Below are 15,404 nucleotides of genomic sequence, written 5' to 3'. Positions count from 1 at the left end.
TGTGATGACAGGTCAGTTACAGTAACTCTGTGAGAAGAGTGATAGAAATACAAGCCAGGGGGCTGGAGAAATGGTTCAATGGTTAAGAGCACTGGCTGCTCTTGCAGAGGATCCGGGTTCGATTCCCAGCACCCACATGGTGGCTAACAACTGTCCAAAATCCCAGATCCAGGGGATTCGATGCCCTCTTCTGACCTCCATGGGCTTTGCACAACACGGTGCACTTGCAGGCCATACACTCATACATATAAAATAAAAATAAAATATTTTAAAAAAGAAAGAAATATAAGCCAGGACCATTTAGAACACTGGTCCTGCCTACATAGACCAGGCACAATAGTAGGTACCCAGTAAAGGGTCAGAAAGTTGAAATAATCAGTGGAGAATTTCCTGATATTTCCCAAGGTTTCCATTAATAAATGAGCTTGATGTCATGGCTGGGGATGTGGCTCAGTTGGTAGAATGATTGCCTACCATGTGCAAAGCTCTGGGTCAGGTCCCCAGCACCACATAAACTTAAATAAACTTACTGGGTATTGTGGTGCATGCATGTAACAGCAGCATTTAGGAGGTGATGGCAGGGAGATCCACAGTTCAAGATCATCCTCAGCTACATAAAGAGTTGAGTCCAGGGACCTGCACGAGACCTTGTCTCAAAAACTGTGTTTGTCTTTCTGAAAAGAAGCCCAAGGGATGGAAATGCATGCAAACCTACGGAGATGAGGGATTCCTCTTTCCACCCTGCCTCCCTCTCCTAAAAGGTGAGATCAGCACAAGAACGCAGCTGAAAGATAAAGGCTGAGGATGGGTGAAAGTGGCCTGCAGTCTTAAAAAGCCACCAAAGTGGGCCAGTGAGACGCTCAGTAGGAAAAGGCCCCAGGCCTGAGGACCCAAGTGCAAGCCCTCGAACCTCAGTAAGAGAGAACTGAGCCCTGTGCTTGTCCTGACCCCTATGACATGGGTAGCATGGCACACTCACCTAGCCACCTCAATAAATAAATGTAACTTAAAAAGGAAAGAAAAACTCTGAACACATTGTTACGGCTTTAAAATCAGATTTCACGCACAAATCTAATTTTTTGGCTTTGCTTGTGAAGCTAGTCTCACTAGCCTGATGCATCTCCATTTCCCTGAAGGCACTTGTGTTGAGGAGGGGTGGGCCCTTCACTCTGGCACTTGCCTCTGCACAAAGGTTATAGTGCCCCACAAGGAAATCAATGAGGAACTGCATAATGACTCAGCCAACCCTGAAGCCAGCTGGGAACTTAATTACATCACTCCTATTTATTGTTTTATGAACCCATTTCTATTTCTCTAAATTAAGCAATTAGCCAAAAATCCCCTGTAACAGCTGGGCATGGTGGCATACTCCTTTAATCCAACACTCAGGAGGCAGAAGCAGATGGATCTCTGTGAGATTGAGGCCAGCCTGGTCTACATAGTGAGTTCCAGTTCCAGGAGGCCAGTTAGGGCTACAGGGAGACCCCGTCTCAAAACAAAACAAAAATAAAAGTCTGTGGTAAGAAGAGCCCGGTCGAGTGCTGGAAGGCCACAGGGGAAAGCCCAGCTGAGGGCATTGGAGCGCGGCAGATCCCCAATCTCACAGAGCAAAACTGAACCCTAAGCGAACTGTAAAAGGGAAGAGAAGCAAAGGGGAGCTGGAGTCTAAGGCTAGGGATCTAGAAGAGGTTGTTGGTAACGGGTGGCAGAGCTAACCCTTCACTTACACACTGAACATAAAGCTACCTCACACTAGTGTGCCGATACAATGCCGATCTGTATGTTCCTGGTCAGTCTGGATTAGAATAAGAACCTATCTTAAACACAGAATTAAAAAAAAAGAAAAAGAAAAAGAGTTGGGCGTGGTGGCGCACACCTTTAATTCCAGCACTTGGGAGGCAGAGGCAGGCGGATCTCTGTGAGTTCCAGGCCAGCCTGGTCTACATAGTGAGTTCCAGGACAGCTGGGGTTACAGGGAGACTGTGTCTCAAAAAGACCAAAAAAAAAAAAAAAGACAGCTGGTATCCTGAAAGTGAAAGTAAGGGGAGTTACTATCTACAGATAGAGTTGCAGGCAAAATATTCCACTATATGGCAACACATAACACCAGTCCCCCTTCAACAGTGGATCACACTAGTCAGGCCCTCCCAAGATTTCCTTTGCATGCCACAGGTAATCTCCGAACCTGCGACACTGAGGCAGGAGGATCACCAGGAGTTCTAGGAAGCCTCAGATACATACGGACCTTGTTTTTAAAAAAACACAACAAGAAAAAGCTAGACCTGGTGGTACACACCTGTGATGTCAGCATCTCAGCACTTGGGAGGCAGGACTGTCAAACGTTTAAGGCTAGCCTGAACACCACAGTGAGAACCAACAAGGTTCTGTCTCAAAAAATAAAAATAAAAATCCTTTGGTGCATTTCTGTGCTCAACCCGATCACGTTCCCCTGAGCACTGCCTTTGTCACCTAGCTGAATTTCCACCTGACCCCTGTTATCTTTGAAGACAGCAAGCCCGCAGGCCAGCAGTTCCTCTGCAGAGCTGTATCTAACTGGTAATGTTGGTGGACCTTTCACACAAAAGGGAGCTCTGTTTCTGCTCACCTCCTAAACCAGGCCCCGGCCAAGAGGCAGCACATGAGGCAGGGACCCAAAGTTCAGGCCAGATGTTATTCTTTCTGAGGGAGAAACTGGAGCTTATCTCTAGATTTACATAGTGAAAATGGGTTACATCTACACCTCAGTTTCAGGCTATCTCCTAAAAGATTTTAGGGTGACCTGTTCAGGGGGAATGGAAGGGACTAAGTCCTGAATAAGCAAACAGAGTCACTGAGAAGTAAAAGACGGCACATTTCCTGGTTCTTCAACTCCAACCCACCCCTTGAACAGACCTGCTTAGAGTCACATAGCCCTGGCTATATCTCAGTTTGGAAAAAAGAAATAAACTAACAAAAATTACCCAAATCATACCTATCATGGACCCAAAATACATAAAACTACATGAGATCAGGTGATGGTTGCTATGGACGGAGAGTTCCTTCACCAACTTTTTTTCTGAGACTGGCCTTGAAATCAGAGATCCTCCTGCCTCTGCCTCCTGAGTGCTGGGATTAGAGGCGTGCGTGCTGGCTTTCCTTCACCAACTTACAGAAACTATTTTGTCTGGGAATCCCTTTTACTCATCAATTCAGCTAATACCCAACACTTAATGACCAGACCTTTGAGAAGTGGCAGTGTCTTAAAACGGAGCCTTGGTTTCTTTGTGGGAATGACGTTTCTGAGAACGCCTTCTGTTACAAATGGGAATTTCACCTGTCCTTGCAACCAAACTTAGTTCTTCATTTTGAAATCATTTGACACTATTCAGTCAGCCTTTCTACTGTATAATCCGCTCATTTAAATTTAGCTAGCCTTCAGGAAAACTATGTAAACAAGCTTAGTAAGCCTTGGGTTCCTCTTGTAACCAACTTTACAAGCTAAACTAAGCATATAGCTTTAATCTTAGGTTATGCTCCCCATTGCTCATGACCCTTCCTTGACCCTGACCCCAGAATAAGGGTGTCTGTGTGTGTGTGTCTGTGTGTTGTGAAAATACCATTGCCGCAGGTGGGATGACTGAGATCATCTGTTGTAGCTATGTGTGCTGTTCTGGGTCAGTAGGGGTCAGAAAGAGAAAAACCTTCCCTGATAAGACAAAGGTCTTCACTTCCATTCTCATATCCTGCAGGATGTACTATTGAAATGGATATAGAGAAAGTCCTTTGGTCAGAGGAGCAGCTCTGAGAGAAATCAGAAAGATTGAGTCCTTTCTTGGTTTTTTAATGCCGCACTGCCACATTCATTTACTACAGCAATGATTTTTGGATTGTAGTGGCTCAAAAGACTCACTCATCACAGAATGACCCATTCACCAAACACACTGGGATGGTCTTCCAGGGCATGGATAGTTGGTGGCTAATCCACCAAAAATTTAGATCACTGGAGCTGGGCATATAGCCCATGAAGCCCTGGGCTCAACCCCCAGGATGGCATAAACTGTGAGTATTCAGTTTTTTTATTTTTTCTTTTTGAGACATGGTCTCATGTAGTCTAGGCTAGTTCAGTTTACTTTGTAGCAGAGGATGACCTTGAACTTCTGATCATCCTGCCTCTACCCCTAAGTGCTGGAATTACAGGCATGTGCCTTCCGTGAAAGGCCTTCTGAAGTCATTCTTGGTCCTCACTCCACATTGAATTCATCTGATCAGCAGCACACTCAGATCAATATAAAAGAGTACTGGCTGTTCTTCCAGAGGACCTGAGTTCAATTCCCAGAACCTACATGACAACTAACAGCCATCCCCAACTCCAGTTCCAGGGATGGAACACCCTCTTCTAACCACTGCAATGCACTTACATACACATGCAGGCAAAACACTCATACACATAAAATAAAAAATAAATCCATAAACTTTTTTTTTAAAAAGGAAAAAAAAAAAAAAAAAAACCCAGGTATTCTTTCACAGAAACAAGAAAAGCAACTAATATTCTCAGGAAGCTCACAGAACTTCCAGGACTGAGGGGCAGTTACAAGACTCATGAGGCACCCCATGAAGTTATATAACCATAATAATCGCTGGGAAAGAGGTGGGTGTCCAAGTTGCCCAGGGAGGTCCAGGAATGCAGCTTTCTGGAGAAGCAGTTGCCTTTGAGTAACCCTTGCTCCTATAAGGAATCCCAATAAACTCTTTGTTTCATCAAGCTAGACTTGGGTAAAGTAATTTCTTTGGCCTGTCACAGGTATTTGTTCACATCTCTCCAGGAAAAGCCGCAAAACTCCTGTCTACTGCCTTTTAACCAGATGCAATTATACCTCCAGGTGGTGAAAATACAGATACACATGGACATACATTCTCATTGGTTGCTTCTCTAGAGAATTCTCCCGAATCAATAATATATACATAGATAACAAATACTTATAATAAATAATGGGATAAGAATACTTCATTCTAAATTTTTTTTTAAAGGGGCTGGAGAGATGGCTCGGGGTTAAGAGCACTGGCTGCTCTTGCAGAGGACCCAGATTCAATTCCCAGCACCCACATGATGGCTAAAAACCACCCGTAACTCCAGTTCCAGGGGATCCGATACCCTCTTCTGACATCTTTGGGCATTGCACAACATAGGTGCACTCACATACACTCATACACATAAATCTAATTTTAAAAATATTTAAAAAGAAGACTTCGGGTTGTATATCTCTAAGAACGAAAGTACTGTGGTTAGGGGTATAGTTCAGTGGTAGAGTGCCTGCCTGGCAAGCTCAAGGGCCTGAGTTTGGTTTTCTCCTCAGTGAAGGGAATGGGGAGGTGGAACTTCATCAGAGCCTGATGTGGTGGTATATACCCATAATTGCAGCATTTAGGAGGCTGAGCAGGAGGATCTCAAGTTCCAGGCCAGGCTGGGATACATAGCAAGACCCTGTGTCAAACAAACAAACAAACGTCAAAAACCAAAAATAACCCCAACTCACCAGGAAGCTTGCCAGATTCCACCTAGAGAACAAGAACCTCTGGACCATTTCTTAGGCAATACTTTTAGCTTTCGGCTATTTTCCCAAACCTACTCCACAAGACCATTGGGATATTTGTATTTGATTATTTATTTGTTTTCAATGTTGTTGGGGGGACAGAGTTCACTATGCAGGCCTAGCTAGCCTGAAACCTGATAACCAGGCTGACTTCTCTGGCTTCTTCCTTTTAAGTGCTGGGATCATAGGTAAGCCCCACCAGGCCCAGCAATAGGTATTTCACTTTAATTTTCCTTTATCAGATTGCTGGGCATTTAATAAGATGGTTCTTGAGTTCATTAAATCCTGGGAGTTGTCCTAACATCTCTGTCCCTAGTCTACCATATCCCGTCTGAAAAGGAATGTTTGGCTGTTTCTTCTTTTTTGTGAGTGTGTGGTACTGCCTCATGCATGTGACATAAGTGATATATCACTGAGCTATATCTCCCCACCCCTCTTCTTATTTTGAGACAGGGTTTCACTTAGTTGACAGACTGGGCTTTAACTCACTCTGAATTTTCAGTTGTCTTGCCTCAGTCCCTCAGGTGGCTGAGGTTACAGGTCTACACTAGCAGGCTTGCCCACAGCACACAAAGAACCATTTCTTTTTTTGTTTATTTTGAGACAGGGTTTCACTGTTGCTCAAGATGGCCTGAAACTTGCTATGTAGACCAAGGTGGCCTTGAACTCAGAGATTCGCCTGCTTCTGCCTCCAGAGTACTGGGATTGAAGGCATATACCACTGTGCCAGGTTGTAGCTATAACTCAAAGAATTGTTTCTTTTATTTTCAATCTTTTTTTTTTTTTTTTGAGACAGGGTCTCCCAGCTGGCCTGGAACTTACTATGTAGACCAGGCTGGCCTTGAATACACAGAGATCCACCTGCCTCTGCCTCCCAAGTGCTGGGAATTAAAGGCATACACCATCACGCCCAGCTTATTTTTAATCTTTTAAATTTTATTTTATTTTTTGTTTTGGTGCTGAACATTGAACATATGGTCTTGCACAATGAGGCAAGTGTTCTGTCACTGAGCAACATACCCAGCCCTTTGTTCCTTAACTGTGAAATCAGGCTCTTTCTTAGTTTAATTTCTAATTCTAGTCATTAACTTCCTCTCTTCCCTAGTTCTCTGACAATATTAGACAAGGCAATGTTAAGAAGCCCTTTCCCCCTAACAACTGAGTATATCAATATGAATGAATATTCATATTGATTTAAAACATAAAACACTGGACCAGAAGTGGCTCAGAAGTTAAAGGTGCTTGCTGTCAAGTTGAGTTTGATTCCCACAATTCACATGGTAGAAGGACAGAACTGACTCCTTCAAGTTGTCCCAACTTCCACACTACCTTGGCACATGCCTGCACACATAGACACACACACACACACACACACACACACACACACAATGTTTATATATATATATATATATATAATGTTTCATACATATAAAACATTAAGCTGGTCTTGGTAGACCATCCCTGTAATGACAGCATTTGGGAGCTGGAAGAAGTTGAAGGTCATCCTTGCCTACACAGTGAATTCAAGGCCAATTTGTGGTACATGAGACCCTGTCTCCAACAACAAAACAAAGACTGGCAAGACAGCTCAGTGGGTAAAGATGCCTACCAGCAAGCCTGACCACCTAAATTCAATGCTATGGACCCACATGGTGGAAGGAGGGAACATTTCCTGCAAGTTGTCCTTCCCCAACCCAAATAAATTAATTAAAAATCCAAAATTTTTATATATTAAAAAAAAAAGAAAACAGGCCTGGGGATCTAGTTCAGTTGGTAGAGTGCTTACCTAGCATGAACAAGGCCCTAAGTTTGATCCTTAGCACCACATTAAATTGGTTGGTGTTGCACACACCTGTGATCTCAACACTTGGCAGACAGGGAGGCGAGAGCATCAGAAATTCAAGGAGTAAGATGGAAGGTCATTTTTGACTACATACAGAGTTTCAAGCCAACCTAAAGACCTTGTCCCAAAATGATGATGATGATGATGATGACAATAATACCTGTTCATGGGCACTTTGCTTATGAAATGACTGAGGCAAACAGAAACTATGTTTGAGCCCTTTGTATGTGTGATGCTGGTGATCAGTTTTCCAGGACTTGACATATGCTAAGTAAGCACTCTACTACTGAGTCCTGCATTCCCAGCCCCAGTCTTTCTTAATGGCTTCTCTTCCATTTCAAACGTTCATGACATCTCATTATTCACCATATTTTACAAAGGAAGAGACTGAGATTCAAAGAGATTAAAGCCTTGGTCACAAGTTGACTAGTGGCTGGGTTGAATTTCAAACAGCTTTCTATGATGCTCTGGTGCCACTGTGTCACAATCAGACTTATAAAGAATCATCTATACATCCATCCAGGGAACTGGTATTATTATGCTTGTTTGACTTGCAATACATTTATAAACTAAAATCAGCATAAACAGTACAGTTTATAATCTGATCTCGATAGGGGATCATGAAAACTGAGAGACTTCACTTGCAATTTTTTTCATTTTCCTACTTAAGTTCAATGGAAAAGAGTAATTCATTTAGGATGTACAATTGGTTTTAACAGTGCTCACAGTCTTCAGTGCAAAAGGGACTCTGGTTAACATTTGTTAAATGGAAGGGGCCCAAGTTGGCCAAAAGGAGTATGGAAATTCTGCCCAGACAGAACAATAGACATAGATTTGTCAAAACAAAGAACAGCTAAGGGAAAGGAGACAGTCTGTCCAGTTCTGGTTATGCCATTTTATGACTGTCCAGTTTCCTATTCATTCAAACAAAGAAAAAAGATTAAACAAAAATAAGTGCAACATTTTGCAAATGAATCCTTTAGAAGTTAGAGATTTGTAAACAACAAATTATAATGTTTAAAATCCAAACCCAGAAAACAATCGCCACTCAGATGACTCTATAGCAAAGCTGCCCTTCCAGTTCTATAGGAAAGAATTGATTTAAGACTCATCATTCATCTTTGACTCAACTCTAAAGCTTTAATGTTAATAAAGGTTAAGCTCAAAATATTGCAGATATAGCTCAGTGATAAAGCACTTGCCTAGTGACTGTTATGATCACAAATTCCATTCACACTGGCTGGTAGAGTGCTTGCTTAGCATGTATAGAACCCTGGATTTGAGTCCCTCATAAACTGGGCTTGGTGATACAGGTCTGTAATTCTAGCACTCATGAGATAGAGACCAGAGGACCAGAAGAAGTTCAAGATCATCCCCATAATGAGTTTGAATCAGCCTAAGCTACATGAGACCCAGACTCAAAAAACAAAACAAATTTTTTTTAAAAAAAAAAAAAAAAAAAAAAAAAAAAAAAAAAAAAAAAAAAAAATTAACCCCTTAAGTGTGATTCTCTTTAGACTACTGTTTCCCTGAACTAATCAATGTAGTTTACCCACCGCACAGTAAGTAGTGCTTGTATCCCAGACCGGCACCCTGGCCCTTGGATGGTATGTCAAAGCTGGGAAACATCACTAACTAGAAAAGACGTACAAAGTGCAAGGTGTAAGGTTAGAGTTTAAAGTACAAAGTTGAAAGAAACAGTCCAAGACTATAATCAAATAACCCAAGATCTCTCTTGATTGGAACACTGTGGGCAGCTCAGCATTCTCTCTGGCTCACTGCTGGGCACTGGGAAAAACTGCTTCCTGTGTACACCAGGAGTCCAGCATCACTTAAGTGCATTTTTTTTTTTTTAAAGAAAAGAGAGGTCTCACAGCATAGACCTCACTGGACTGGAACTCCCTATGTAGACCAGGCTGGCCACAAATGCAGAGATTCACCTGTCTCTAACTCCAGTGCTGGGATTAAAGATGAGAGCTAACAGGCCTGGCTCACCTAACTGCTTTTGAAAACAGCTTTCACTGGGTGTGGTACCCCAGGCCTTTAATCCCAGCCAGTGCTCACAGAGGCAGAGGCAGGCTGACTTCTGTGAGATCAAAATCAGTCTATTCTTGACTGAGAGCTCTAGGCCAGCTGGGGCTACAGGGTGACCCAGTCTCAAAAATCGAACACCAACAAACCAGCTTTGTGCATATGCATTTATAGTAAGTGATTTGTCTCTTGATAAGTCATCAACTGTGGGTTTGCTCTGGTTCTATATCAGACCACGAAACAGAGATGACATCTCCTGGGCCTTAGCTGGGGTCTGTGCATGCACACGCCCAACTCACACCAATGTGACCACGAAAAAAGACCTTCTGACTTCACACATCCGAAGCCCACCTCTACTTACTAAAACACACCCTAAAGTCATACCGATTTCATAAGGGACTTTGATTCTGAATCCTTCGTAAAACCAGTGCTTTGCAGTAAGAGTGATGACAGCGCGGTTTTATTACACAGCACGAGATTTTAAAGAAAGTTGTTTTAAACTATACTTTCGGTTTGTGGAGCGGTGATTTAGGGAAAACCTCCCAGTACTTTGTAGCTGAGTTTTTTAAACGCCTGCATTTACTGGCTGGCCCGTCCAAACTCCAAGCCCCACCCTAACCGATTGTTAAACTAGGGACTGCAGAGCGCCACTCACACCCGTGGGCCAGGACGTTTTGGGAAAGGGACGCAGAGTGGGAATGGACCGTTTGCACCCATGGCCTGTAGCTCGAGTTCCGGAACACGTGCACAGGTGCAGCAAAACAAAACCACCCCGGTTCTCAGGGGAGAGGGAGCACAGTCGGATGGATTAAAATCAGGGAGACCAGTGTGCGTGGCGGGAGCCCCCTGCCCTACCAGCCCGCAAACGGGGCTGAGGGGAGTCGTTTGCAAACTCCACCCCCCACACCCACACCCACACCCGCACCCCCACAGCCCCCCCAACACACTTGTGTTTTCGGACCGGTCTTGGAGCAGGTTCCGCTGCACCGGTTTCCCATGGGCTCGCCGCTCCTGCACCCACCCGGTGCCCTGCACTTCCCCAGCCGCCCTACCCCGCGAGGTGGTGGGCGCGCCACGGGAGCCCCGCACACTCACACATGGCCGCAGCGGGTCCGCACCGGCTGGTGCAGCACCTCCAGGCACACGGAGCAGTCGAAGGAGGTGACCGGCAGCTCGGGGTCCGCGCTGCGCTCCAGGGTCCGCGGGGTGGCGGCGACCTGCGCGGACTTGGCGCCGTCGCTGCTCAGCAGGGAGCCCATGGCAGCGCAGCTCGCACGCCGCGGGCGGCCGGAGCTCGGTGCCCGCCGGGGAGGAAGGAAGTCTCGGCCCAGCCGGGATCGCCGCCTCCCGCCTCGCCCGCCGCTCTAGCCAAACACTCCTCCGCGCGCAGCTCGGCTCCGGGTCCCGGGAGGGTGAAACCCGAACCCACCGCGGGGCGACGCGCACGCCTCTGCAAAGTGCAGCCCTGCTCCGCGACAGGCGGAGAACACCCACTGCTTCCACGACCCTATCGGGCCTCCAGCCGGGTACCGTAAGCCTCGGAGACGACCTATAACCTATCGAGCGCCTCCCGAGACTGCTAATCACCGTGTGGGGGCGGCTACTCCAATCAGAGAGAGGTAGCCCGGGGCCGTGGAACCTTTCCTCATACCCCTCCTGGGAATCAGCCCTGCCAGAGTCCCCAGGTCGTGGCACACCCCTGCAAAGTCAGCAGTTCCAGGCCAGCCTGAGCTACGGAATGAGCCCTCTCAGGAAAAACGAAATTTAGATATAGCTCAGTAAGAGGTCTGGGTTTGTTTCCCAGTACTGAAATAAATAGTAAATAAACCAAAATTCTCACCTGTGTGTGGCGGCACTGTAATCCCAGCGGTTTGGGAGCCGGACAGGAAGGGGAAAACACTTTGAAACAGTTAAAAATTTACATGCAGTTGTAAGGAAAAAATACACAATACACCACATACTACATGCAGTACTACAAAATACGTAATAAAATAATGTCATGAACTTCACGCATTTTCTCTCAGTTTTTCTTTTTTTGTGTTTTTTTTCACACTTTTATTTTTATTTATTTATTTTTTGGTCTTTTTGAGACAGGGTCTCCCTGTAGCCCCAGCTGTCCTGGAACTCACTATGTAGACCAGGCTGGCCCTGAACTCACAGAGATCCGCCTGCCTCTGCCTCCCAAGTGCTGGGATTAAAGGAGTGTGCCACCACACCGGGCTACACTTTTATTTTTTTATTTTATTTTGTAATGCTGGGGATGGTTATCAGGCCTTGTGTGAAAGGCAAGCATGCTATCACTAAGTTGTAACTCCAGCCTCCTTTTTTGTTTTGAGATAGGGTCTCATGTAGTCTAGACTGGCCTTAAACTCCATATGTAACTGAGGACCTTGAACTTTTGATCTTTCCCACGTGATGGAATGGTCCAGTTTTTAGGGTGCTGAGGATCAAACCCAGGGTTTCATTCATGCTAGGCAAGCAGTCTACCAACTGAGCTACATTTCCAGCCCTTTCTTTTCCGTTTTGGAAACGGCCTCACTCTGTACTCAGCCTGGCCTTGGACTTAACAGCAATCCTCCTGCCTCAGCTTCCTAAATGCTGGAATTACAAATGTGAGTGTAAAGCCTGTCTCTGGTCTCTCCATCTGACAAACACAAATAATTTTTTTCATATTCACCCCCTATTACTCTCTTGACCCCCCTTCCTTCTGACTCCTATTATTGTGTGCGTGCACACATGTGTGCAGATCTTGTGCAGTGGTTACAGTTACTGTGTGCTTGACTGCAAGAGCCATGACATATCCAAATGACAGTTTCACGGCACTCCTGCCCATCCTTAGGCTCTTACAGTCTTTCTACCTCCTCTTCTGAGATGGTCCCTGGGCCTTAGGGGCAGGGGGGATATAGATGTCCCATGTAAGACTGGGTATTTAATAGTCACTTATTCTCAACATTTTGACCAGTTATGAGTTTCTACTTTAACCATCAACCGCTGCAAAAATAGGCTTCTCTGACCAAGGCTGAGAGCAGCACTAGACAATGGGTAAAAATAAATATTTAGAAGACAGTTTGACTACATGTCCATTTAGCAAAACATCAGTAGATTCCCCACTAGGGCCTGTAGTCTCCCTAGCCATAGGCTTCTGCCCAGGTTCACAAACCAGGCAAGTATTCTCTCCTGCAGACCAGGCCTCAAATCCAACCAGAAATCTGTTGATTAGCCCTAGAACAGTCATGCCACTATTGCCCCAGTGGCAGATCATTTTCATTGGCAGAAATTTCATCAGAGGTAAAATGTAATTAAGAGTGAAACCCTAGGGCTGGCTATTGGGGTCCTGCCCCCTCCAACATGCAGGGCAGTGCAGGAAAAGTGGGAATTATGACAGATGTCACTGGTTCCTCCAGCTGCTGATGACACGCAGCATGCTGGAGGAGTGGGAGGTCAGGGCTTGCAGAACCACTGCTGCAAGGTCCATGACCACAATGTGCTGCAGATAAGTTGGAGGACTCCATCAACAATATCAACAGTGTCTTGGAGTCTTTGTATATTGAGATAAAGAAAAGAATCACAGATGATGACGGGAGACCCATTTATGCCCTGATGAATCTTGCTACAACTTCAGTGTCCAAAATGGACGCAGATTTTGCAGAGAATGAGCAGCATCTGTTTAGAAAGGCTCTGGAACTGATTATTGACTCCAAAACTGGATTTGCCTCTTCCACAAACATTTTGAACCTGGTTCATCAACTCAAAGGCAAAAAGATGAGGAAGAAGGAGGTAGAACAGGCATTGCAGAAATTCCTGCGGAGCAAGGAAAGGAAGTTCACCCTACATGGCCGGGCCATCCTGGAGATGGGGCAGATCATCCGAGAGACCTATCCTGACACCGTGAAGAAATGCAACATCTGCCACAGCCTGCTCATTCAGGGTCAGAGCTGTGAGATGTGTGGCATCCAGATGCACTTGTCTTGTGTGGCCAAGAACTTCCATTCTGCCTCTGTGGAACCATGCTGCCCCACACACACACTGTACTGACTTCTGGCCCCATGGAATAGCAGAAGTCTTCAACTGAGGAAGACAGGAAGGCTAGCGGCTCCAGATAGAATAGGACGTCCTTGTGGACCTGGCAGCCCTAGCTGCAGGTGCCTGACCTGAGCAGCCCACTGAGACCAGAGGCCTGGCCCTCTGTGTTGCACACAAACTGCCTCTCTTTATATTTGTTGTTAACAATATGTGTGCTGTCCCTGACTTTATTCATTCTGAAAGCATTTAACAGGAGAGCCTACTTTATGTTGTGCTATTAGATCCTGGGGATCTTGCTCCCAAGATAAGGAGCAAGACCCAATGGAGTGGATAGCTGTTGCCTTGGCCACTGGGCATCTCCTCTTCTTCACCTTCTTCCTCTTTGGATGAGTTTTTTCACCATCTCTGGGTTTAGGAGGCACTGTTTTCACTGATTACTGTGGACCATGACGTTAAATGCAATGCATTGTCTGTGTACGTAGGTTTCAGTTTCATAACAATGACTTTGGAGGTCTGTCACTCATTGTCCACTCTTTACCCTCAGGGCCTTCCTTCCTTTTCATGGAACCCACTGGGAGTTCCTGTTGCTGCCACCTGCACCTCCCCATCCTCCCACAGCTGGCCCTTTTTGTCTTCTGCCTTTGAAGCTTGCATTTTCCCAATACTTCCTTTTTTCTTGCATAATCTATTCAGTGAGTGTCAGACAAACAGACACTCCTTTCCAATCCCCAAGGATTTCAAGTTCTGGTAGATAAGACAGATGAGAAAGTAACACATTTACAAGTCAATGTGATACCATCAATGATAGGAATCAATCCAAGAGAGCAGTGGTGCCAGCTTAGCCCAGAGAATGTAAGGAAGGGAAGGAGAGGAAGAAAGAACATTCCAGACTGAGGATGTAGCTCAGCTGGTAGAGTGCGTGCCTAGCATGTATGAAGCCCTGTTTGATTCTCAGCACTACATAGAAAGTCAGATATGGTGGCACGTACCTATAAACCCAGCACTCGGGAGGTGGAGGCAGGAATTGCAGAAGTTCAAGGTCTCCCTCAGTAACATAGCAAGTTTGAAGCCAGCCTGGGCTACATGAGATCCTGTCTCTAAATATATATATTAAATTAAATTAAATTAAAAAGAAAGAGCCAGGCATGGTGGTACATGCCTTTAATATCAGCACTCAGGAGACAGAAGCAGGTGGATCTCTGTGAGGTCAAGGCCAGTCTGGTCTACATAGTGCACTTGAGGCCAGTCAGTGCTATACAGTGAGACATCCTTTTCTCAAAAAATAAAATAAAAAGAGCATTTGATGGCCATAGCCAAGTATGTTGGCAACGCCTTTCATCACAGCACTTGGAAGGCAGAAACAGGCAGATCTCTGTAAGTTGAGAGCCTGGTCTACATAGTGAGTTCCAGACTAGCCAGGGCTGCATAGTGAGACCCTCTCTCAAAAAATAAAGTAGTGTCCTGAATGGGAGCAGTCACTTGATAGTAACTGTCCTGAATGTGTCTCAAGCCACTGGCTTGAGTGTGACATCCAAAATGTGTCACTGCTTCTCGGGAGAGCTTAGGACAGGCACAACAGACAGAAGAGATTCTCACACACGACTGTTTGATTGCATTATGCGTTTACTAGGTCAAAGCATAACAAACACACATCAATACAAACACTCAAAGGGAAACCCGGTCCTCTAGCAGTTAAGAGTCCCAAAGTCTCTTGGAGTACCTTCCAGAGGTTAAGCCTTCAGGCACTCCGTGTGGAGAGGTTCTCTAGTCCACCATGATCGGTGCACTCTCCCAGCTGAGGAGCTGTCTCTTGCAGGTTCTGATCACGTCTGGTCGTGGCAGGCTCCCGTCAGTCTCTGGCTCTCAGGCTGAGGTCCTCGATCAGGTCTCAGGCGAGGCTCCGGTCTGGTCTCGGGCAGAGCTTCAGGTAGCGGTCT

The 15,404-nt window shown here is 45.5% G+C and overlaps 1 protein-coding gene and 1 pseudogene across 1 annotated transcript in view; one reads left to right on the top strand and one right to left on the bottom strand.

Annotated features, from left to right (window-relative positions):
• The window catches only part of Rnf125 (ring finger protein 125), a 28,374-nt gene extending 17,355 nt beyond the window's left edge, over positions 1–11,019 (bottom strand). Inside the window, exon 1 of the mRNA XM_029561479.1 lies at positions 10,538–11,019. Coding sequence (XP_029417339.1) covers positions 10,538–10,703 — 166 coding nt within the window. The 5' untranslated portion in view covers positions 10,704–11,019. The remainder of the gene's footprint in view (positions 1–10,537) is intronic.
• A 1,773-nt stretch (positions 11,020–12,792) lies between these two features.
• On the top strand, positions 12,793–13,516 carry LOC103730565 (annotated as a pseudogene).
• The last annotated feature ends 1,888 nt before the right edge of the window (positions 13,517–15,404 follow it).

Source organism: Nannospalax galili, unplaced genomic scaffold (assembly GCF_000622305.1).
Source record: "Nannospalax galili isolate Female #2095 unplaced genomic scaffold, S.galili_v1.0 scaffold252, whole genome shotgun sequence".
NCBI lineage: Eukaryota > Metazoa > Chordata > Mammalia > Rodentia > Spalacidae > Nannospalax > Nannospalax galili.
The sequence above is the reverse complement of the archived record's forward strand: the minus strand, read 5'-3'. Positions and strand labels throughout refer to the sequence as shown.